The sequence below is a fragment of the Lissotriton helveticus genome, chromosome 7 (assembly GCF_964261635.1).
Source record: "Lissotriton helveticus chromosome 7, aLisHel1.1, whole genome shotgun sequence".
Taxonomy (NCBI): Eukaryota; Metazoa; Chordata; class Amphibia; order Caudata; family Salamandridae; genus Lissotriton; species Lissotriton helveticus.
In genome coordinates, this window is record NC_136068.1 from 733940938 (window position 1) to 733965942 (window position 25005).

General features: G+C 43.4%; 1 protein-coding gene across 2 annotated transcripts in view; it reads left to right on the forward strand.

The window, feature by feature from the left end:
* The window catches only part of NR3C1 (nuclear receptor subfamily 3 group C member 1), a 597661-nt gene that overhangs the window by 476605 nt on the left and 96051 nt on the right, over positions 1–25005 (forward strand). For both annotated transcript variants that reach the window (XM_078653058.1, XM_078653059.1), the window contains exons 5-6: positions 9130–9408; positions 17339–17483. In XM_078653058.1, coding sequence (XP_078509184.1) covers positions 9130–9408; positions 17339–17483 — 424 coding nt within the window. The remainder of the gene's footprint in view (positions 1–9129; positions 9409–17338; positions 17484–25005) is intronic.

A 25005-nucleotide genomic window follows, 5' to 3' on the forward strand; every position in this document is an offset into this window, starting at 1 on the left:
TCAGTGGGATTAGATGCAAAAAGCATGTTGAAAATAATATTTGTTCAGAAACTTCCCAGATTTTAGCAAATTGTCCTTGGTGCTTCGAGGTTATGAAAGGAAGTTCCAACAGGAAGGTTCTTGAATGTGGAACAATGTAAAATGTTTAAAAATTGTATAGCTCAATGGGAGAACAGAAACGCAGTTTTAACCAGCCAACCTTTTGTGGCGGTCAGCTGTTAGGGCAATAGCATATTGTTGACATAAGTGCATGCTTTGCCATCTAGGGCCTTTAACGTTAATCTTTTGGATAATAAAGCGCCCATGAAGAAACATCAGTGGAGAAGTGATGTCATTGTTGGCGAGCTACAGAGTTTGGAACTTTTTGAACTTTAGTCAGTATTGTCAGGGAGACCATAAACTGAGTTGTATGAATCAGTACTGGAGATCACTTCAATAAGCAAAAGTGTGCTCTCTTGTGGCAAAAGCAATTGGTGTATGATTGTATGAGCTACTCCTAAGTGGAAGTACATATTTATTTTAAGACTGTTTATCTGTGTAATAATACACCTTCTAACATCAGGAACAACACCCAGTTTTCAGACTTTGATGAGGGTCGTGAAGCTGGGCCCATAGATGGAGGCCAGTCGAATGTATATGAGGCCGGATCACGACTTTAAGAGAAGTACTTTAGGCTTTGATGTATTATTCTGAACACCCTTCTGGTTCATCTAACAAAAAAAGAGCATGAGAAGTACATAACGAAGAAGACCGAGAAACATATCAGACTTTGGTAAATCCTCCTGGCTCTGGCATCAGGTGCAGTGGACCACAATCTAACTGGATCTAGCTCAACAGGTTGATGAAGTCAACACAGCCTAATATAGCTCTAAAGTCCAACCACCTATAGACCTTTCCTGATGGCTCCATGTTTGACAGGCTGACGGAGGAGTGTGGATTTGTGCTTCAGCTCACAATAGATGATGTTCACCCTCTTACTCTAGGCCGTTGCAGTTTTGATTCCTTTTCTTCACCAATGTTCTGAGGGATACAGTAGATCTTGGAAGCTAAAACCGGAAACTGCCTAAAAAGGGTCTGATTTACTTGTCAACACTCACCGGCAAGTGAGTTTCCACGGCACATCACTATTTGTGGCCAATAATCATACATTGCCAGGAGGATGGGCAGGGCATCAAACTACCCTGAAGAAATCAACTTTGTTCCTTTTGAGATGATTGTTTCATTAGAAGTTTGTCAGTAATACAGGTCTTGTCTACAGGGCTCTCTGGGTGCTCTTAAGTTCTTGGTGGGTCGACCTGCAGGCTGCCCATATTATAGAGGCCATTGTTCCAATATCTGTGGCCATCTGCATATGGCCTGGGCTAATGCAGCTTGGAACCTGGGCCTTTCTCTTGAAGACTTCGGACAGAGAGATTTATGTGTTTGGGTGTATTCACATGATGTAGCCGAGGACCAAATTGAGATGGAAAGGCCCTTGGCAATTCTAGACATGGCTGTGGCGTCATTACTGTGCTAGCGAAACTCTGCTGTGTCTCGGGCACACCTAGCGTGGCTCTCCTATACCTGTCTGACTGTCTAGAATTGGCCATGTTTTCGAGCAGGGGTGCAGGAAAGTGAATTGCCTACAACATTTAAAGAACGATTATCAGGTCTGAGAACTGGACAAATGAAAGTTCACCTTCTACTGTTTAGCAAGATCTCCCTGTCTCTGATGTTTGCCACCTTTACATGCCATTTGACTGCAGCACTGCAGTACACTCTCATGGTTTCAGCTAGCATGATCAAAGCTACAGCTTCTAAAGTCTGTGACCATGGATCAATAACTAATGTCCTAATATAAATTCATCTGGACTACCACATTGTCCACTGTGCACATTGAGAAATAGTGCATTGGAATATTGCTATTTGCCGGAGTTATAAAGCGCATAGCTACCCACAAAGTGTTTGCCAGCATTTTCACCTGTACAGTGAGGTCCCTTCTGTGTTCGGTAAAAGAGACTCTCAATTATTTATTTTTTTTAAAAAGTGCTACCTTGCTGTTCCTAACATGCTATTTTACAAATTGTGCAGGGGGCACCATTAGGTCCCTTAGTTGAGGTATTCTATATGTCCTCTTTAGTGCATAAGTGAGCTGGTGTGAGGAGTGTGTCTTGATTGTCCTTTACCCATTGTCCCGCCACTGATGGGTAGCCCAGCATGTGACGACATACATGCTGAACTAGATAAACACTGGCTCCTGGTGGGAGTTCTACCTGTGGCTCTACACCTGATTTAAAGGAATAACCTGACGTCTGTGTGTCATTCATCTGCCAACTGGTAACTTGCTTCACTCTTCAAAGAAATAATTGAATCCAAAGCCTTTGATTCTTAATTTTTCTCAGAAATCATGAATGACCAGAAGTGCCAAACAAAATTACTGTACAAATATAAAATAATGAATTTTGTCCCCTCAAAAGAATCCAGCAGCATAATATAGTTTGGACAAAGTAATTTTAAAGTGATAATAGTCTAATACACGCATTTGTGCTTGACCTCCACATAGGTTTGGAACAATGTCCAATTAATACTCTGTCTGACCGGTGCTCCAGAGCTTATTTCAACTGCTGCCCGGACACTCGCCTAGCTTTTACACTGGATCAGTGCTTCACCTTCCTGCTGTTATTGGCCCTCCACTGTACTCATATAATCTGCTGAGACTTGGAAGAAAGCCAACTGTTGCTTTCTCCTCCCTATTTGAGCAACCAAAAGTAAAACTGAACATCTACTTTGTGACATTCTTCGTAAAGTCCCTCGTTCATGTGAAAAACCCAGTCCCCAAGAGTAGTCTGCCGCATCACAATAAGGACCAGTAAAATTCCCATCATGAAGGTATCATGGCAGACATAGCCAACAAAGTAACATTGAAGAATGAAATGGAGTGTAACCCGTTTGAGGCTATAAATGTGCGTCAGAACTAGGCATGGGTGAAATTAAAGTTACACCGGTGTAATATTGCGTCATTTTGTTAACTTTGCATTGAGCCGAATATGCAGTACGTCATGAAATTGTGCTGATATGCCACGTCGCATAATCATGCACCATTTGTGGAAAAAATGTAGCGTAAGCACATGGGAGCAACGCAAACGATCAGGATGCGAGTGGCTGCTGTTTGCAGAGGTAGTGATTTATTGCACACTTTTTAGGGCAAAATATGTCTTAGCTTCCAAAATGGATGTGAGGATGCTTTTCACGCTAAAATCAGGCACAAAATGATGGTTTGAATGTCATGTAATTGCGCATAATTTTGGGGGAAATTTCACGTAACTAGGCACATTTTTCACACTCAAAGCTGCCAAACATCGCAGCACACAGATATACTGGCAATTGAACCTTGTCTTCTCTTTGAACAGTAAACCATTCACCCAACAATCCCAGGGGAAGACAAGGCTCCCATTCTTCCCTCACGCCCTGCCTTGCATAAGGGTTGTCAGAGGGTTGTTTGGCTTGTCACACTGAAGTACAGAAAGATTGGATGTTTTTACACAACAAGCAGGCCCAGGCGTTCGTTCGGAGCAGAGGGAAGCGAGATGCAAGTTACAGCAAGCGAGGCTCCAGTAGAAGAAAATTGCTGTAATATTATGTGATTTTGTCAGGAGACATGCCTGTTTCGTGATTACCATGCTGTGGTAAAAATTGCACGAGACACTGCCACCAGGGTGCGTAAATTTGTGTGCCAGTGAACCCCTGCCCAGGTATTCACGTGAATAGCAAGCCCAGAAGCTCAACCTGCGCACTGCTGCACCCAATTACAGCCTTGGGTATTGACTGCATAGGAGGAAACTGGTTTACGGAAAAGACCAGGTGTTTAGGTCTCGGTGAAGCGAGCGAAGCTCGCTCTCGCCAAAGACCTATAGTCAGCGTGTCAGCTTTCCAGGAGGAGGACAGTCCTGGCCGCGCGCAAGGCGATTTGCGCCGGCCACGCGCGCGTGAACGCGCTGTCCTCCTCGGAAGCTGAGACGCTAGCAATACCTCCCGCTGCTTGCGCATGCGCCGTGCCCCAAGGAAGGTTTCGACTTTACGCATGCGCCGTGCCCCAAGGAAGGTTTCGGCTTTACGCATGCGCCGTGCCCCTTACTGCAGCACCGTCAGTGTCCTGTTCCTTGTACTCAGACTGGTGTTACCGCTGCCAGGACAGACCGTTCTCTTCATGCTCTTGGGCACAGGACACACTCCTTGCATTTAGGACACAACCCCTGCCCCTGCTGCTGGGCCATAGGACAGGCTCCTTATTCTTGTCTGTGACTCACCTGTCTGAGCCTCGGTTCCTGCTCCTGTTTCTGGCCGGTGACTTTAGAATATGCCTAGAGGAGCTCTGCACCGAGTCACCCGGGTGTGCACAGGCCAGAGACGCCCACGCTCTCCACAGGCCAGTGGCACAGCTCGTGTGCATACATCCAGGTACTGTCGGGGAGTACAGGTCGAGGCACCCCCCATAGTGTACACTGTTCCAGTAATCAGCAAAGTGCACAAGTCCGGTGAAGCACTAGGACTGTGCGTTGGGTGTAAGCAGGTCTGCCTCTTACTGGCCAAACTTGGGGTCGATGTGGCGAGCGGCGCGGCCCACACAGTGTCCACAGTGGATGGAGAGTGGGCGGACTGGTGGCTCGCCTCCCGGTTAGTGATGGCGAGAAGCAGGAGAACCCCCATGTGCTGGTGCTGCATGGAGGTGCAGAGGTGAGTGCAGTTTTATCAATTTATGTCGCCATTTTATTTTGAATAGCGCTTTCCATGACGAGCAAGGCTTCAGAGCGCTTTTTAGGCAATTGGGTAACAGTTACTCTTTTTTTGTGCTTAGTTGGTAGAATCAGTGTTTTCTTGGGTGTCTGTGGAGCTTATTAGGATGTGCGTGAAATGCGTCGAGCATGGCATGAAGCAGAGCTATGTGAGAGGGGCAGAAACACGTTTCCACAACGCTTTAAATACAACAGTGCACGTAGTGGGGCAATCTAGAAAAATCATTTGCACACACTCTAGTCCCTGGCCCAACCCCGCTCATAGTCTGGCCTCGTATACAGAGAAACATTTTAGTATCTTTAAACATATTTGAATGGAGTTTCTACAGTATACAACCTGAAGAGAATCACTTCTGGTTGTTCCTAAATTTGGCAGTGTAGAAACATGAGGCACTACACTGTAGCGTGGCTTTCCCAGGATCACACAATTTGGCTAAGCGGGGACGCTGGGATTTGAGCCTAGGTTTTCACTTGGCATTATTCAGCCACACGAGGTATCTGCACCGTCTCTACTTTTGCAGAAAAAAACATTGTTTAGTGTATTAATAAAGAGTGGTCATTAAAACTTGCATGTCGAATTTGGAACCACATGCTAACCAACCTGATACTACATAAGACATGGCTGTCCAAATAGTTAGATAACCCCTATGTTATTCAATCGCAAAAGAGCAAGAAAACTAATTTTTATGTTGGTGTAACTGGCATTCAGTGACTTATTAAACAACACTTGTGTATGCCGCCATGCACAGTAAAAATAAATCTACAGATAAGCTTCCAATAGGACTCCGTGTTACCAAGGACGGAATGCTTTACTATTAATCATTGTTGTTTTCAAATAGGAGTTCAATTGCAGCAACTGAGGAGAACCAGGACACCCTTAACAACAACAACAAAAAGCATTTTCAATGCATAGGTCCCGCTTTTACCACAGTTTGAGCTATTGGCATTATAAATGACAATGCATTTTATTTGTGTTCAGAAAACCTACATAGTGTGCGTTTATGCACAGCTTGCAATTTTCAAAACATATAAATAAAATGTATTGCTATTTATGACGCCAATAGCTCAAACTCACGCAAATGTGAGACCTATTGCATTGCAAATGCTTGTACTATTAGCTCTGGTGCAGGTAAAATAACTGCACGGACATCGGGACATCACCTGTGTACTTTTCCTTGGACAAAGCTTGCAAATGCTTGTATTTAAAAGCATTCCCAGCTCGAGGCGCACATGCACGCCTGTGTTGTGTGTGCCTCCTGGGGGACATGCGCTCTAACTCTATGGTGTCTCAAGGCAAGAACGGCAGGTCCTGTGCCCTGCCCCAGCACAGTCTGTGTTTGTGTGTGTGTGTTTGTGTGTATGTGATGTGAGAGTGTGTGAGAGTGAGAGACAGTATGTGTCTATGTTCATACCCAGAAGCGCACACTGCACCAGTGCAGGCGCCTCTCCTTTTATTTAAAAGGATTCACAGCTCGAGACGCACAACCACACACACAGCCACACACACACAGCCACACACACACAGCCACACACACACACACAGCCACACACACACACACACAGCCAACCACACACACACAGCCAACCACACACACATACACACAGCCACACACAGCCACAGCCACACACAGCCACACACACACAGCCACACACACACAGCCACACACACACACAGCCACACACACACACAGCCACACACACACACAGCCACACACACACAGCCACAGCCACACACACACAGCCACACACACACAGCCACACACACACAGACAACCACACACACAGACAACCACACACACACACCACCACACACACCACCACACACACCACCACACACACAGACAACCACACACACACCACCACACACACAGCACCACACACACACACACACAACCACACTGTCAGTGCACACTTTCACCAGGCACAGGCACCATCAGTCATCAGTGCACGCTTTCACTGGGCACAAACACCACCAGCCGTCGGTGCACGCTTTTACCGGGCCCAAACACCACCAGCTGTCAGTGCACGCTTTCATCAGACACACACCACCAGCCGTCAGTGCACACTTTAACCAGGTACACACACCACCAACCGTCAGTACACGCTTCTACCAGGCACACACACCACCAGCCGGTAGTGCACACTTCCACCAGGCACACACACCACCAGCCATCAGTGCACAATTTCTACAGGCACACACACCACCAGCCATCAGTGCACACATCAATTGTTAACGCATCCACAAATAACTATTGTAACAATCGCAGTATGGCGCACTTTACTTTGAAACATATTCATCTAAAGCGCAGCATGCCACCACTGCTACAAAAATAAATACACATTTTTTTGGCCTACAATTTATAGACTTTTGGTGCAATTGGTGTTGCAATATTAGGCAAAGCCAATAGCTCAAACTTAATTAACCCGAGACCTATTGCATTGTAAATGCTTGTTTTATAGTGTCTGTGATTTCCGTTTAGCTGGTCCCCAAGCGCTCTCAGTCTTCGCAAATAAGGGGACTGAATCCCATGGCCGCATTGGGCCCCTTCTCAAAGGTGTTTGTGGACTCAAGTTCAGCTTTGCCTAAGTAGGCTGCTTTGCCGATCAGAAAACGTGTTTTTACTCACGTAAAAAGATACATCGCACGAAGATGTTCTTCTGAGTGAGCATTCAAGGGTAAGAAAGACTTAAAGGGTTTGTGATTTTGTGATTACGCCCAACTTTTATTGACCCAGTAGGTCCCAGTTTGAAAATCATTCATGATTTAGGAATACATCCCTTTCTACGGGCTGGAATGGGAAGGGAGCCCCTCAAATTTGGTGGCGGTCTATTTATTCTTCGAGGTGAAACAATATTAATACCGGAACGTAATTAAAAAGAAGAAATTATGGATGTCACTGCCACATGCAATAGTGGTGTATACAGTTGTGCATGCGAAAGTACCTTCTAATGAATGTAAATGGAAATACACAAATGTTTTCCAGCATCATCCCTGAAAAACCTGTGCGTTATATCTCTTGCAGAGTACTCATGAAAACTTTTCTTGAGTTCCTCAAAATCTGTAGATCGACTCCAAGCATAGAAGTAAATCTGCAGGTTTAGTCACCAATGTTTGTAACAATTGACAGCAGTGCGTGTTCGATAGTTAGTCAATTTGATCAAGCAGGGGAAGCCAGGATTAGAACAGTAGTTCCCTAGTCAGTAGCTCCCTAGTCAGTTGCAAAGCCTCTAGCACATCCTAAGGGTGTAGATAAAGGTACAAATGTGACGGCCTCTGATGACTGTATTACATCAGGAAGATTCTTTGCTTTATGGGTTGAAAATGCAAGCAACTTGAGCTAAGCTGTGTATGTGAAATGTGGGGAACCTGCTCAGATCTCAGCATAGGCACATTAGCTTTTTATCCTTACTAAGTCAACAAAGACAGTGCCAAGTTAAATCGAATAATGATGAATGCATCCATAAAGGTTCTGTGTGAAGTGCTATGGGTGAAACGATTATATAAAGAACGCATTTTTATTATCTGTAAGAGATTGATTCGTTCTGTACACCCTGAATGTCTGATATTTCATCCCCTGCTGGAATTTTTTAACTTCAGTCAAGGCCATATGTGGGTTCCTCGACCTACTGTGGAGGAACATTGCCAGCCTTTTTAACGTGTGAATACACGGATGAGTTGGCAAATAGTCCTCCGCTCCATGAGCAGAAAATGAGAGCTCAAGACGCAGCCTCTCCTTTGCTCCTCAGAGATTGTGTTCCCTAGTAGGGGGAGAGGCAGAGGCCTAAAACACTCCCATAAAGCCAAACTGCAAGGGTTGATGACAACATAGTCTGATTGTCCATGCTGACAGCTGGGGTGGTGGACCACAAGGCAATAACACTACTCTGGTCCTATTCAAAGCTCATTTGCCCCTCCTCTCTCTGTGTCAGAGTAAAAGTGAAGGTAGAGGCCCCACGGTGTGAGCGTAGTATTTCCCACCAGTAGACCCAAGTAATGACTCTTGATGTATCTGATCCTCCTGTGTACCCATCAACAGGTGGCTTTACAAGTGGATTCAGAAACACGAGTCACATAGTGTTGCTGAGGCATTTCTAAAGTCAGTTAGCAGCTTGCAGCACTTACACGTATCAGTGAATCTTCTAGGTCGAACGTGTCGGGCCTCTCCTGTAAGTGGTAATGGCCCTCAGTGATTGTGGTGTTCTCATGTTGTCAGCTTGATATTTGTTTCTTACTGGTTTGGCGTTGCTGACCCTGTAATACATCTTTTCACTGATTAGTCTAAAAGTCCAACTGTCAGTTATCCGTTTGATGCCTGTGTTTAATTGAGCTATTTTTCTTTTAATAAATGTTTTGCAGCCCGAAAAACCAAAAAGAAGATTAAAGGGATCCAGCAGGCCAGTCCTGCGCCGATGAGAGACAGCTCAGATAGTCCGCAGTTGAAGGCCATGGTCCCAGCCTCCATGCCGCAGTTAACGCCCACCTTGATTTCCCTGTTGGAAGTCATTGAGCCTGAAGTGTTGTATGCCGGCTATGACAGTACCTTACCAGACACCTCTTGGAGGATCATGTCCAGTCTCAACATGCTTGGAGGGCGGCAAGTGATTGCGGCAGTGAAATGGGCAAAGGCAATACCAGGTACTTCATTAATATAATGTTGAATGTATTGATTAAGGTATCTTTTAACATATAAGTTATAACATTGGATAGATAACATAGAGTAGGAGAGATGAGGCCCAGTGGTGGAGTTGCCAACTTAGGAACTTGGGGAACTTGGTTCGAAATCCGGTCTGTGTTCAACAACATGTGATTATTTATATATATATATATATATATATATATATATGTATGTGTGTGTGTGTGTATATATATGTATGTGTGTGTATATATATATATATATATATATGTGTATATAATACAAAAAAAGAGAGGCAATTATCAAGAGGATTCTAACAGTTAACACAATCAGTATTGCGTTTGAAAACATAAATACGATGCAAGATGTCTTTGATTCGTATGTGGTCTTGTACTTCTTTTATTCATTCCTTGTCAACAGACATGAACATTTCTGCAGAGTTCTTTTTTTGTATAGATATTGACTAATGAAAGGCTAATGATGATGGCTAGCCTTTTGAGGTGGACATTTGTCGAGGATTGAGTGGTTTACCTATGATATATAACACAAGTAGTGGTGCGGCAATGAGTGTCCCTTGCTGCCATTGCCTGTTTAGTCTATCATGTGATTCTAGTCCAATCACTTAACCTCCCTGTATCCAAAAAAGAAAATGTGTTACGCAGTCTAGTTCTGCTGTAAAGTGCTCTAATGCCCTTGGGCTAGGTTTGTGCTATAAACAGAATATAAAATATATATATATATATATATTTTTTTTAAAAGAAAGGTCAAAGGCGAGTTGGGCATTAAAATAATACAAAAACGAAGATTTTAAAACTAAAAAAAACCACTTAAATTCACCATTTATAGTTTACTGAGCTAACTACAGGCCTGATTTAGATCTTGGCAGACAAGTTACTCTGTCTCAACGGTGAAGGATATCCTGTCTGCCGAAATATAAACTCCATGATATCCTATGGGATTTATATTTCAGCAGAGAAGATATTCGTCACCATTGTGACGGAGTAATCCGTCTGTCGAGATCTAGATCTAGTACTATATCTTGTTCCCCCACCAAGCACTGCTTATGACCTCACATGCTACACCCCTCATGAGAAGTTAAATAACATTGATGACATCAAATTACTTCATCGATGACATCACTGGTGACGGCATCCCTGCTACTGTTTTCTCAAAATACTAAATAAGCTCCTAGATCATTTTAGGAAACAAAGTAGGTAGTAAGTTGCCCAAAAACATATACGATACAGAATAGGGGGTGGTGATGAACAGAGTGTCTGAATTAAGCAGACCACTCTTACCCAGTCCAAAGATCAGGGCTTGATCCATCACCGTTCTTTATCTCACTGCCCCATCCCAGCTCAGAACCTGGCTATATGCAAATTAGTCTGTCCCTGGCCCAGTGCATCATGGGAACAGGGCAGACCAAACTACCAAGCCAATTCTTCACCAGAAAGGAGACAAGCTACCGGGGACCGGTTTCTGGCATTTCAGCCTCTTCGGCCCGGCTTGCTTGAATCCTGATGGAGCAGTGAGAAAGGGACTCATGTCTGAGTATACCCTGCCACACCTATAGTGGCCAAAAACGATACAGAAAAGGGGGTGGTGATGAACAGAGTGTCTGAATTAAGCAGACCACTCTTACCCAGTCCAAAGATCAGGGCTTGATCCATCACCGTTCTTTATCTCACTGCCCCATCCCAGCTCAGAACCTGGCTATATGCAAATTAGTCTGTCCCTGGCCCAGTGCATCATGGGAACAGGGCAGACCAAACTACCAAGCCAATTCTTCACCAGAAAGGAGACAAGCTACCGGGGACCGGTTTCTGGCATTTCAGCCTCTTCGGCCCGGCTTGCTTGAATCCTGATGGAGCAGTGAGAAAGGGACTCATGTCTGAGTATACCCTGCCACACCTATAGTGGCCAAAAACGATACAGAAAAGGGGGTGGTGATGAACAGAGTGTCTGAATTAAGCAGACCACTCTTACCCAGTCCAAAGATCAGGGCTTGATCCATCACCGTTCTTTATCTCACTGCCCCATCCCAGCTCAGAACCTGGCTATATGCAAATTAGTCTGTCCCTGGCCCAGTGCATCATGGGAACAGGGCAGACCAAACTACCAAGCCAATTCTTCACCAGAAAGGAGACAAGCTACCGGGGACCGGTTTCTGGCATTTCAGCCTCTTCGGCCCGGCTTGCTTGAATCCTGATGGAGCAGTGAGAAAGGGACTCATGTCTGAGTATACCCTGCCACACCTATAGTGGCCAAAAACGATACAGAAAAGGGGGTGGTGATGAACAGAGTGTCTGAATTAAGCAGACCACTCTTACCCAGTCCAAAGATCAGGGCTTGATCCATCACCGTTCTTTATCTCACTGCCCCATCCCAGCTCAGAACCTGGCTATATGCAAATTAGTCTGTCCCTGGCCCAGTGCATCATGGGAACAGGGCAGACCAAACTACCAAGCCAATTCTTCACCAGAAAGGAGACAAGCTACCGGGGACCGGTTTCTGGCATTTCACTCTGCTTAATTCAGAGACTCTGTCCATCACCACCCCTTGTTGTAAATAATTTTGTCCACCCTAAGCGTGGAAGGGTATACTCAGATGTGAGTCCCTTGCTCATTGCACCATCAGGATTCAAGCAAGCCGGGCCGAAGACGCCTGAAATGGCAGAAACCGGTCCCCGGAAGCTTGTTTCCTTCCCAGTGTAAGAATTGGCTTTTGTAGTCTGGTCTGCCCTGTTCCCATGATGCACTGGGCCAGGGACAGACTAATTTGCATACAGCCAGGTTCTGAAACTGGGATGGTGCAATGAGCTAAAAAACGGTGTTGGATCTAGCCCTGATCTCTTGACTGGGTGAGAGTACTCTGCTTAATTCAGAGACTCTGTCCATCACCACCCCTTGTTGTAAACAAAAACATATACAGCATAGACTGACTATATTTACATGACTGCATGTACAAAATTGAAATAGAATAGTACTGGAGACCACTCTGATTTACCATGATAAAAGTTATATGGTATACAGTGTAACGACCAGTAAACTTTTAAGTGCAAGGAAGACTTAATTTAATGCCTTTTTCCGTTACTCTTTGTTAACCATTGGCAAATCCAGTAGGTCCCAAAAGTGAGATTTTGTGGTTTTGCAAAAGCTTGTGATCAGTGTAGGCTACCTAGTGAGCACTAAGAAGCATTATCCGAGGGCAAAATGCTAATTCATATAGCCAGGTAAAATCACCCGGCATAAATGTCTAAATTCAGACGTGTGCTTTTTGGACTGTTTAAAAAGCTCTACCTATTAGGCATTTTATTTACAGTAGTGGGCTTTAACATTTTGACTTCTTTGGACCACCATTTAATCATTACTGGAACCCGGGGACAACAACTGAATTGCTATTGGAATCTGGGAATGCCCATCGTGTCATTACGGGAACCTGAAGATCCCAGCCCAAGTATTTTCGATAATTTGAACTGCAAAACAATACACAAAAATACAGAAGCAAGCATTCATGAAGCAAACACACGAATGGTGAAAATATTTAATTCACAAACAAATGTTAAAAAAATCAAAGTTTTAATAGGAAGTTTGGAGCTTTTTTAGAAATTTAATTGAGGCCACTCAATGTCCATACTATATTCTGTTTGATGCACTTGCACCGCTCCCATGAATCAATCTCAGGATACTAACTTGATTTTTAGCCTCTGGTTTCAAATTTCTTCACATTTACAAAACGTTTTAGAAATTTCAGTTGTACATCTTGCTTCTTTATTTATATACACTTTATTAACCCCTTCTGTGCGCGCAAAATTTTCGAGCTGAGCAGGAGTTTTTATTAGTGGGCGGGATTCGGAAGGACAGGGGCCATCCTCCGCACAGGTCCACGGTGACGGCTCCCGGCCGTCACAAGCATGCAAGGGGTTAATCTATTAATAATTTTTAATTTTCACAGTAGTCTTAGACCCCAGGAACAGGTTAAGAACCACTGATTAAGAGGATTAGATTCTGGAGCGTGAGATGGACACAACATTATCTACATGCAAAACCTGTTTTCGCATGTACTATCCATAGCCTTATTTACTTGGCCTTTACAGGAAACGATTGACAGCAGCTGACATGCATGCAAACATAAGGCTTGAACATGGAAGGGTGTTGTTGAGCAAGTGCCAAAAATGTCTTTCTCTTAAAGAAGGGTGGCTGTGATTAGAAAGAAAGAACAATCAACAGATGGATATGTACTTGTAAAACAATGTAAATGCATTCTCAAAGGTCCTGGTGCATGTAGTGCATGTCAACCATGATGGAATTTGAATTCTTTCCTTGCCTCTTCACTCTATAGAGTTCTTTTCTCCTCAAAGAACTGTAGGCCTGTTTCACAGAATATTAGAGCTGGCACTCCCTGCATTAGACCTAATGCACAGAACCATACATGTAATAAGCAGAACAGTTAGCTCATTGCGGGAGACAGCCTAGGTCAGACTTTAGGTGGGCTGACCCCAATCTTAGCTTTGTTCCTCCTCAAGTTTCTCCTGCAACAAGTAACCTCCTACTTCAAAATGACAGCAACATTTCACCTCCGAGAATATTTGAAACTCTTAAGTATCTCGTCAAGGGTCAAAAGAAGAGGTCAAGGCCATAACTAAGAAGCATTGGCAAAGCCAATAGGTCTCACCTATGCAAGAGCTAATGGCTTTGTCAATGTGTTTTAACTATGTTGTACATCAGCATGGCTGCTATTCAGCTTGGCTAAAAGTTAGTGTAGTGTCGTAGGATGGAGTGTTGTAGAGTGGTGTAGAATGCCCTGGAGGTAGTAGAGTGGAAAGGCGTAGAGTGAAGGGGCATATATTGGATTGTAGTGGAGTGTTGTACAGTGGAGTGGATTAGAATGTCATAGAGTAGAGGAAAGTGGTGTAGAGGGATTGAAAACGGTGGAGTAGAGTGTTATGGTGTAGGGGGTGTGTATCACTTACAACGCAACTTTTACGATGTAATGCTGTTACAACGCAGCTATTACAACGCAGGATCCATTACATCGGATGCCATTACAACGCATGGCATTACATAGCAGATGGTATTACAACGCATACCATTACATCGTAAATATTGGTAAGTATATAATTTTTTTTTATTTTATTTAATATTATATAATTGATTTAATTATTATTAATTATAAATAAAAATAAATAAAAATATTTATTAATGTATTTAAATATTATAAATTAAATTTATTAATTTAAGTAATTTTTAAAATAAGTATGAGTATAGGAGTATATGTTTTGGGGTACTGAGGTATATGTTTTGGGGTGTTTGGGTATTTTTAGGTTTTAGGGCAGGGTTTGGGTTTTGGGGTACAGGGGTGTTTTTAGGTTTTAGGGCAGGGTTTGGGTTTTGGGGTACATGGGTGTTTTTAGGTTTTAGGGCAGGGTTTGGGTTTTGGGGTACAGGGGTGTTTTTAGGTTTTAGGGCAAGGTTTGGGTTTTGGGGTACAGGGGTGTTTTTAGGTTTCAGGGCAGGGTTTGGGTTTTGGGGTACAGGGGTGTTTTTAGGTTTCAAGGTAGGGTTTGGGTTTTGGGATACAGGGGTGTTTTTAGGTTTCAGGGTAGGGTTTGGGTTTTGGGGTACAGGGGTGTTTTTAGGTTTCAGGGTAGGGTTTGGGTTTTGGGGTACAGGGGTGTTTTTAGGTTTCAGGGCAGGGTTTGGGTTTTGGGGTATATGGGTGTTTTTAGGTTTTAGGGCAGGGTTTGGGTTTTGGGGTACAGGGGTGTTTTTAGGTTTCAGGGTAGGGTTTGGGTTTTGGGGTACAGGGGTGTTTTTAGGTTTTAGGGCAAGGTTTGGGTTTTGGGGTACAGGGGTGTTTTTAGGTTTCAGGGTAGGGTTTGGGTTTTGGGTACAGGGGTGTTTTTAGGTTTCAGGGTAGGGTTTGGGTTTTGGGGTACAGGGGTGTTTTTAGGTTTCAGGGTAGGGTTTGGGTTTTGGGGTACAGGGGTGTTTTTAGGTTTCAGGGCAGGGTTTGGGTTTTAGGGTACAGGGGTGTATTTAGGTTAAATTAAATTAATTATATTATATTAATTACATTTCTTAATTAAAATAATTAAATTAAATACATTATTTTAAATAATTTAATTTAATTACAATCAAAAAAATATTTAAATTAATTTAATTATATTTTTTTACAATTTTTATTAAAATTAATTTAAATAAATAAATTTAAATTTATTAAATAAAAATAATTACTATTTTAAAATGTATTTTAATTAAATTAATTTAATTAAATTAACTTAATTACATTTTTTTAAAAAGGTATACTTACCTATACTTACGATGTAATGCCATGCGTTGTAATAGCATCTGCTATGTAATGACATGCGTTGTAAAGGTTTGCATTGTAATGGTTCCTGCGTTGTAAAAATTGCGATGTAACGGTCTGCGTTGTAAAATAACGCGTTGTAACATCATAGATCCGGTGTAGGGTATAGTAGATTGTCATAGAGTGGAGTGCCATACAATGGAGTAGAATAGAGTGTTGTGGAGTGGCGTAAAGCGGAGTGGCGTGGAGGGAGTGGAGTGGCAGAAAGTGGAGTGGCATAGGAAATCATAGTGTGTGTGGAGTGGCATAGAGTGTCAAGGAGGGAGTAAAGTGGAGGGGCATAGAGTAGAGTGCATAGAGTGTTGTAGAGTGGAGTAAAATGGCATAGAGGGAGTTGTGTAGAGTGGAGTCGAGTGTTGTAGAGTGGCATGGAGAGGAGTGTTGTAGAGTAGCATGGAGAGTAGTGTTGCAGAGAGAAGTATAGTGAAGTCATGTAGAGTAGAGTGGAGTGGAGTGGCATAGCATGACATTGTGGAGTAGGGTGCCATTGAGTGGAGTAAAGTGGAGTGCCATAGAGGGAGTTGCATAAAGTGGAGCGGCTTAGAGTGTCGTGGAGTGGCATAGAGTATCGTTAAGTGGTATGGCATAGCTTGGAGTGGAGTAAAGTGGTATAGAGTTGAGTAGAGGGCATAGAGTAAAGTGGCGTGGTATGCATGGAGTGGAGGGAAGTAGCGTATTGTAGAGTGATGTGATGTGGAGTATCATACAATGGAGTGGCATGTCGTAGAGTGGACCGGCATAAAGTGGAGTAGAGTTCTGTAGAGTGGAGTATGCATGATTTGGTAGCACATTGCCTTTACAGAAAGCAAATGTTCAATTGAAATGACCATTACATTAGCACAGACATAAAGTTTTACTGATAAACCTATACAGCGCACAAACAGTAATGTGTGGAAATGGCATCACCTAGTGTATTGATTTGGATTGATCCTATTAAAATATTTGTTTCCACCACACTTCAGAATTACAGAAAATTTGCTTAATTTGCGCTTTTTTAAATTCTGAAATAGCTGCCCAGTTCATTTACAGACATTTACATTTTGTTGTGTCCTAGAAAAAAGGCTTTACTATTACAACAGGATTGTCACATAAATCCTCTCACTTTGAAGTCAGAGAAATAAAGTAAACACCAAAGACAGAGCCTGATATTTGACCGCTGTCTTTGAATGCACAGCAAATGTGACACGATGAGAACTAGATTTAAAAGCCTGTTTTCAGAAAACAAGCACTGATGGAAAAATACAGTAAATAGGCTATGCTACGCAGAAGTGACAAACTCAAGCTTGACAGCCTATGATAAATAAAAAAGCAGCAAATAGAAAGCAAACAAATATGAGTTACAAAACACAAAGCCAATGTTAAGCAATGGACAGAATACATTCCATGGGAACCTTTCATAATGTCCCCAAGATGTCAATAGCAAACCAGACCGCTGCGCAGTCTGGTAGGCTTTGACCTAAACAAGAAGCAGGTGGAGCTCTCATTGAGCGGTGGTGGTTATTTTTGTTGTGAAAGAATATAGCTGTTTCATTGTCAATCTTCTAATTACTGGCTTCTCATCAGGTTTTAGAAACTTACACCTGGATGACCAAATGACTCTTCTCCAGTACTCCTGGATGTTCCTGATGGTTTTCGCCCTTGGATGGAGATCTTACAAGCAAGCAAATGGAAGCATGTTGTGCTTTGCCCCGGACTTGATCATCAATAAGTGAGTGCAATGATCTCCTGCAGCAGGCCACTGTTCTGTGTATGTCTCTCCCATGTGTGCAAGCCTTCCTGCAGTATTTACACTATTGGAGAAAGGACTGACCCATTTTTCCCACACTAAACCTAAATACTTTTACCGCAGGCGATTGTTGAAAGGTTAACACCCAGGTATCTCAAATCGTCCGTCCTAGTAATGTAGTACACAATATTTTACTAAAAAAGGACTTTACTATACACAATGCAGAAATTAATTGAATTTAACATAACACATATTTTTCCATCATAATCTATCAATTTATTGGAAAATACTGTGTTTTATTAAACACGTTGATTGTAATAACCAGTGTATGGATACATGTGGTTCAAAAGTAGCTAAGGAGCGCAGCTTTGGCCGACTGTAATAATGGCAACTCAGTCCAGTTTCAATGGTGCACGTGCTTGGTGTTGTAACTGCTCAGGTTCCTGGAGTTATTGTGTTCAGAGTTCTTCAGCAGCAATCTGTATTGAAGCTTTGCAGCGCTAGGTTCCTTCTATTTTGTGATGGCTATGTTATTTACTGTCTCTTATAAAGCGCGCATGCTGTTATTTGTATGCCTCCTGGCGCCTTTTTACATGCAGCCTGCTCTTTACTTGTATCAAGGTTCTGTATGTATTTCGTTTTCACTGAAACAGCATTTCAAGATCCTGTGCCAGAGCACTCAACCACTTGAATTACTCGGAGAAATGGCTCATTGGGTTGTGGCAATTTTCCATAGGTTTTCGATCTGCCCAGGTGAACTGAACCTTTCATCCTTTTGAGGCTGAGAAAACAATACCATTTATTTGGTTAATGACATACAGACATTTCGGGCTGGACTGTTCCCATGAGGCACAGGGTCAGACTGATTTGCATATAGCCATGTCTGAACTGGGGTGGCAGAGTGGGCTAAAGAACGGCGATGGATCAAACCCAGATCTTTTGACTGGGTGTGAGTGTTTGATTGGTTCAGATGCTCCGTCCATCACCACCCCCTTTTGTACCGCTTTGGCCGCCATAAGTGTGGCAGGGTATGCTCAGACGTGAGTCCCTTGCTCACTTTGCCACTGGATTCAAGCAAGCCGGGCTGAAGACGGCTGTAATGCCAGAAACCGGTCCTCGGAAGCTTGTTTCCGGTCCAGGGAAGACATGGCTTGGCAGTTCGGGCTGGACTGTTCCCATGAGGCACAGGGTCAGGCTGATTTGCATATAGCCATGCCTGAACTGGGGTGGCAGAGTGGGCTAAAGAACGGTGATGGATCAAACCCAGATCTTTTGACTGGGTGTGAGTGTTTGATTGGTTCAGATGCTCCGTCCATCACCACCCCCTTTTGTACCATTAACAGACAATGTTCATCATCTAATCAGTTCAGTGAGCAGCAGTATATTCACAGGCAACTCAAACATCTGGGTCGAAAGTAAGGGCACACTAAAGATTGACTATTATGTAGGGAGTAGGGATGTGACCTGGACGTCATGCAGCCCCTGCGGCGTGACGGGGGGGAGTTTTGAATGGGGGCCCTCGTTCTACCTCCTTATATCTCTAAAATATGGGTGTCGAGGGCACATATCAAATTCTGTAGGGTACCAACCGGATCATTGCACGTTACGCTATTAGACACGTCACCATGTTCATGAAAGCATTATAACAAGTGGCAATATAGTTCAATAGGCTGCGCACCCAAAACTGAACGTGCGCGCGCGTGTGTATGTGCACACTGTGGCTGCAGGTTACAGGATTTAATCCCTCTGAGGTTCAATACATCATTATTATTGGGAGTGACACAAAGGGCTAAAGATGTGTGTTTTATAATCAGACAATATAATTAACACGATGGAGAAAAAATAAGAAAGAGCAGCATAGCTTATTTCATTGAAATTTTAATTTATTAAAATTGTCTGCAAAAGATATGCACAAAGCTATTCCACTTTCAGTTCTCATTTCATCATTTTTATACAGTGTTGTTACTGGTTGCTGGTGACAGTTGGACAGTAAGTTCATGGAGATTGAACAGTTCTATTTTAATAACAACAACAAATAATAATAATTATTATTATAATCCTTACTGATTTAGAACTTTTAGAAGGAATTATTGCATTCATATTTACTTTTGCGTTGTTCTCAAATTTAGATCGGCCCATTTCATGGTTTAAAACAATTCAAAATGTTTAAACCAATTCCGACATTTGTCACATAAGTCGTACTTCTGAGAGGGCCACCAACAGGATGTGGCAGACCGCTGCAGAAAACCAAAACGTTTGATAATTGAAAAGGCGCTTTTGCAAATTCACTATCTCATAATCGAAGCTAACTGAAATGTTATGATATCCTGAGTTTGACAAGCTTCCGTACTTTTGGTGATTCAGGTGCAGAAATTCTCACCAGTTGCGGTCTGCAGTACTTTTCTCTAAACATTGAGGAGAAAAGTGCAGAAAACGTCATGCCGCTAGGTAATCAGTGCACACAGTGTTACTTGCAGAGCTTCTTTTTGTTTTTACCTTGTGTTTAAAAAAAAATTCTCAGACAGGAAGACATATTGAGTGTGTTTTCTGTATTAGCATAAAATGTATCTTTAAAACAGAACAACTGCATAGGGCTATATATGGGGTTCGTTTTATAGCTGCTAAAAGCCCCTGTGTCGTTTATGCCACAAGTCAATCCGTGCTGGATTTTTAGCCAATTCTTCATTTGTAGTTTTACTATTAAATTATGGCTCTATCATTACTCTGCTAGGGGTGGCTGCTATCGCTTAAAAAAGTAATAACGTGGCCTCACGCAGCCTGCCTGGTTTGATACACGTGTGTGAGATGCCTCTTCATCGTGCAAACCAAATGTGGTTTCAGGACACGCATATTACAGTTGATCAAACTGCTCTAACTGTCCCTATAGCCAGCGGCGGCTCCTCTACTCTACAAGCAGTTTAAAAAAGGAAATTAAAATGATAATAACCAATGTTAGTATCATTTTAGTTTTCCATTCCTGCTTAGATTCGGGGCAGGGCTGGGCTGGTCAGAGGAGGGGCCAGTGAGAGGAGTGGTGAGCACACTTTGAAGTGCGCCTGCCGGTGTGGCCGGCCTTCTTGGGCCAGCCAAATTGTCATGCACACTTCGAAACTTCTCCACTGGGTGGAGAACATGCACAACCTCCAAGTCCCTCTCTGAGTGCCGGACCATGGCGTTCAGTCAAATCACAACGCTGCTGTAAGGCAGCGTCATGATTGGCTAGGGGAGTCTGGGAGCCTGTGGGCTTCCTGGTTCCTGCTGTTGGCCGAAGCGGCCTGAGAGGTGGCAGCCAGCCGGCCTGCAGGTAATTATTATTATTTTTTCATTTATCTCCCCAAACACCCCCACCCACCACCCCCATTAAATAGCGGCCACCACTGCCTGTAGCTAGGGTTGGGCTTGGTAAATTAATATCAGCCCTCTTGTCAGTCGATAAAGGGACCCAATAGGGCTGCCCTCCCCCTCTTCTCTTTGCACTTGCCATTCAACTGTGGTTGGGAGGAAAGGCATGGAATGTCCCCCTATCCAACAGGACTCGGGTGGTATTTTTTTACGCTGAATATGTTGTGCTCTATTTTAAAGACTGTTGAGGGGTTGGCAGGAGTGGGGTGAAACCACACTAGTGTTGCCTGAACCCTTAATGAGTTTGGTGCACCTTCTGGATTGTTTCGGTTGACAGATGTCTTGCCTGTTCCCACTGTGTTACAAGGTCACCTCGACTAGGTTAGATTTGGCCTGCAGACGTGTTAAATAAGAAGGTACCTTTTAACATTTTACACAGGACGTACTTCTCTCCTGCGAAAAGTAACAACATTTTTCTCAGTGCCAACGCCTCCTATGCATATTGTACTGCTCCCTCAGCTGAATCTCACTACATATTGTGGAACTGCCTGTCTTTGGCAACATACTGGTACGATGGAATGGGATGATTGACAGGCATTGCTATCTTATCTGCCCTGAATTCTTGGGAGGTGAGGTTTGTGCTTTGAGATTGGACAGGAGACTTAGGAAGAAAAGGTAGCTCTCAATCCAGAGGAAATTAGTTCTGACTCAACCACTCAAATCAGCTGCGGTGTACTCACTGTTTGCCTCTTGGATAATCTGGTCCTCTCTCCTGTGGCATGTCGACAGCCCTCGCACTTCCCTGTTTTCTCCAACGTAGTTAGCCACTATCAAGCCAATGCTTCCCTATCCACGCTTGCATGGATGAGTTAAACAACACCGTCTAGACCACCTCCTCCCCACACTGGTCTTATCGTCTCTGCCTGCCCTCTAACCCCCTTTAATTTACTTGGTTCTAAGTTCTAACATCTACATTGCCAATGATTAGGGCATAACCTTATCTCAGGCATGTTCATCCAATCTACACTAAGATAATGCAATGGCTGTTTTTTTCCCGTTGGTGTCCCTACTACATGCAACAAACCTATTTTGTTTGCTTAGTTATTTTTCTACATAGAAGTCCTACTATGTGTACAAAGTGACTGGAAGTCAGCACACTATGCTGGATGTTTGTTTGTCTATGAAAAATACCATTGAAATTGTGTAAAAAACAATATTGACTGACTTCCCAGGATATCACGTGGTGCTGGTGTTGGCTCTGCTATCTGCGACCTGGACGTGTTCTTCTGTATAGACATTTAGATAGCTTTGCTGACTAAAGCCTAAGCATGTATGTTCTGTGTCTCTTGAAGAATGGGTAGTTCTCCAATGTGAGATCTCGGTCTTTGAGGTGTATACAACTCTGGAGCCGAAAACCTAAAGCCTGTAATATATGAGTGATCAGAGGGTACCTTTACTGTGCGAGTCTTTATTTTTTGTATCATTATTCTGATCAATTCTTTGTTTTGTTTAGAGTGGCCTTGAAAGAAAGGATGGCTACTCTCCTTCACCCCTTTAAGTTCTGGATCTGGGCAGCACCATTTATTTGATAGCAACCTTTTTTTGTTTTCTCGGCCTAGCTTGTGATACTTATAGAGAAACGGGTCTGCAATGAGCACCAATAGCCGTCGTTATAGTACACACCTCAATGGTATTCATTTTAGCAACCTATGAAGAAAGAAAAGTGCTGTCATGTCTGTCTGGCATGCGTCTGAGTGGTACAGATCAAGAGAAGAGTAGTCGGAATCATTCGTATGAAATCGCGTAATTGGCCACTTCAGAGGTGCTGATTTTTTGCAATTTCAAATTATGAAATTCTAAGTTTCCCCTGCCTGCACTTCCAAATTGTGTTGCCTTGGCAAAGAAAGAGTGTGTACTAGCCATCCGTCCAAGGGTCAAAAGGCAATAACATAGGTTGATAATGTGCATCTTTCCTCATAAGCAAAGAAAAACCAGACGTGCAGGTATGCATCTTCAGGGCTAAGTGAGGTCATGAACTTTCTTTTTCATAGCAGTGGATTTATTTACTACATCTCTTCCATATGAAATTGAATTTTTGAAATGTAGCAAATTAGTTGTTTTAAATCGCTCATGAATCTATACCGTATTGGTTTCTTTACTTCCAGTAACACACTGAATGAAGGAGACAACAGTCACTTGTGCCCAAGGTGGGGACTGATACGATTGCTGATTTTTCCTGAAACATCTAAAGGTTCTCCTCACAAGCAAAATGTGTTTTTCGATCTCTGGGTCATCGGGTCCAAACAGTGCCTCAATATAGAGGAAGGTCTAGCTATTCAGTAGTGTAGCCTTTCCCCGCAGTGTTAAGTACCTGTAAAGAAACGCCATAAAACTTGTTAAAAGGTAAATGACCTCTTACCAGGATAGCATGTATGTATTTATTTATTTTATTGTTTTATAGAGTGCAAACGTGACCCTAGAGTATCAGAGTGCTTTACAAAGGGAACATAGCAGTGTGCAATAGGCAAGGAATCACAATAGTTTAGCGGACACGTATGAAACAGTTTAAATATAATTAACTCCAGATAAGGCCCCCGATTTCTTAAAGAGGTAGGTCGGTATTCCGAAGGGAGGCGCTAGTCCGTATTTGGTCACGGTCTGTGTATTGGTCAAGGACTGAGAATCGGCAGGAGGCAGCATTTAGGAGAGGAATTTACCCATAAGGAAGGTTTGGGCCTCTTTTTTTGAAGCATGCCAGAGAAGGGATTCTTCTGATGGCGGGCGGGAGAGAGTTCCATATCCTTGGAGCGGATCCAGAGAAAGCCCGGTAATAAGTTTTCTTTTTTTCTGGAACCGTGCAGGTTGAAGTAAAAGGTCTCTGGCGGAACGGGAGTTTCTGCTTCGGCCGGATACAACAAGTTTATGTGCAAGGTAGGCAGGTGAGTTAGAGTATAGAGCTTTGTGTGTGATGCAAGCCAGTTTGAGTTGGATTCTGGCCTCGAGCGGGAGCCAGTTCAAAGCTTTCAGGTGTGGAGAGATATGGTCACATTTTTTTGAGCGTGTAAGAAGTCTGACTGCGTCATTAAGGCAGGCTTTTAGGGGTGACAGGGAGATCTTGGGTAAGCCTGAGAGAGTGGAACAGCGTTATTCCAGTCTAGCGATTACTAGCCCTTGGACTGCGCTTTTTAGGTCGGTAGTGTCAAGGAAGGGTTTCAGTTTCCAGAGGTAGCTCAGGTGGAATCTGGCTGGTTTGGCCATCGAGTTGATGTGGTCTCGCATGTTCAAATTGCAGTCCAGGGTTATTCCCAAGGATTTTGCTGATTCCACAATGGTCGGTGGGCAATCTAAGGCTGTGCGAGCCTTGACCCATAACTTCATCTCAGGATTAGTTCTTGGAGGGGAGATTAGTAGAAATTCTGTCTTCTTGGCGTTAAGTTTAAGTTGATTGGAGGTGAGCCAGTGGACAGTTGATTTCAGGGCCTCGTTCAGGGAGGGAATGTCCTCAAGAGAGAAGGCTTTAATGTAGAGCTGAGTGTGGTCAGCATACATATGGTAGGAGATATTCGCTGTGCGTAGTACCTCGGTAAGTGGTTCAAGACAAAGGTTGAAGAGGGTAGGGGACAGGGTTGATCCTTGAGGGACTCCGACCTTGACCGGCGAGGGAGCAGATAGTTTGCCGTTAATTAGGACTCGCTGCGATCGGTTTTGGAGGAAAGATTTAAACCATTCTAGAACAGAGCCGTCCAAACCCATCCTCAGATTCAGGCGTTCGATTAGTTTTTCGTGGCGACCGTGTCAAAGGCCGGATAGATCTAGGAGGATTAGAAGGCATGTTTTCCCTTGGTCCAGGGCTTGGAGGGCATCGTCAACGATGTGGAGCATGGTCGTTCTCAGTGCTGTGCCCAGGTCGGAAACCGGATTGGAAATCATCGCGAAGGTGAAAGTTGTTGATGTTCTGACTTAGTTGCTGTTGTACACACTTCTCCAACACTTTGTCTAGGAGGGGGTTGTTGGAGATAGGTCTGAAATTTTCGGGGATGGCTGGATCCAGCAATGGTTTTTTCAAAATGGGGTGGATTTGGCCGGCTTTCAAGGAGTCAGGAATGGAACCCTGCTGGAGCAAGGCGTTAATTATTGTGGTCCAGCTAGGAATAATGGATTG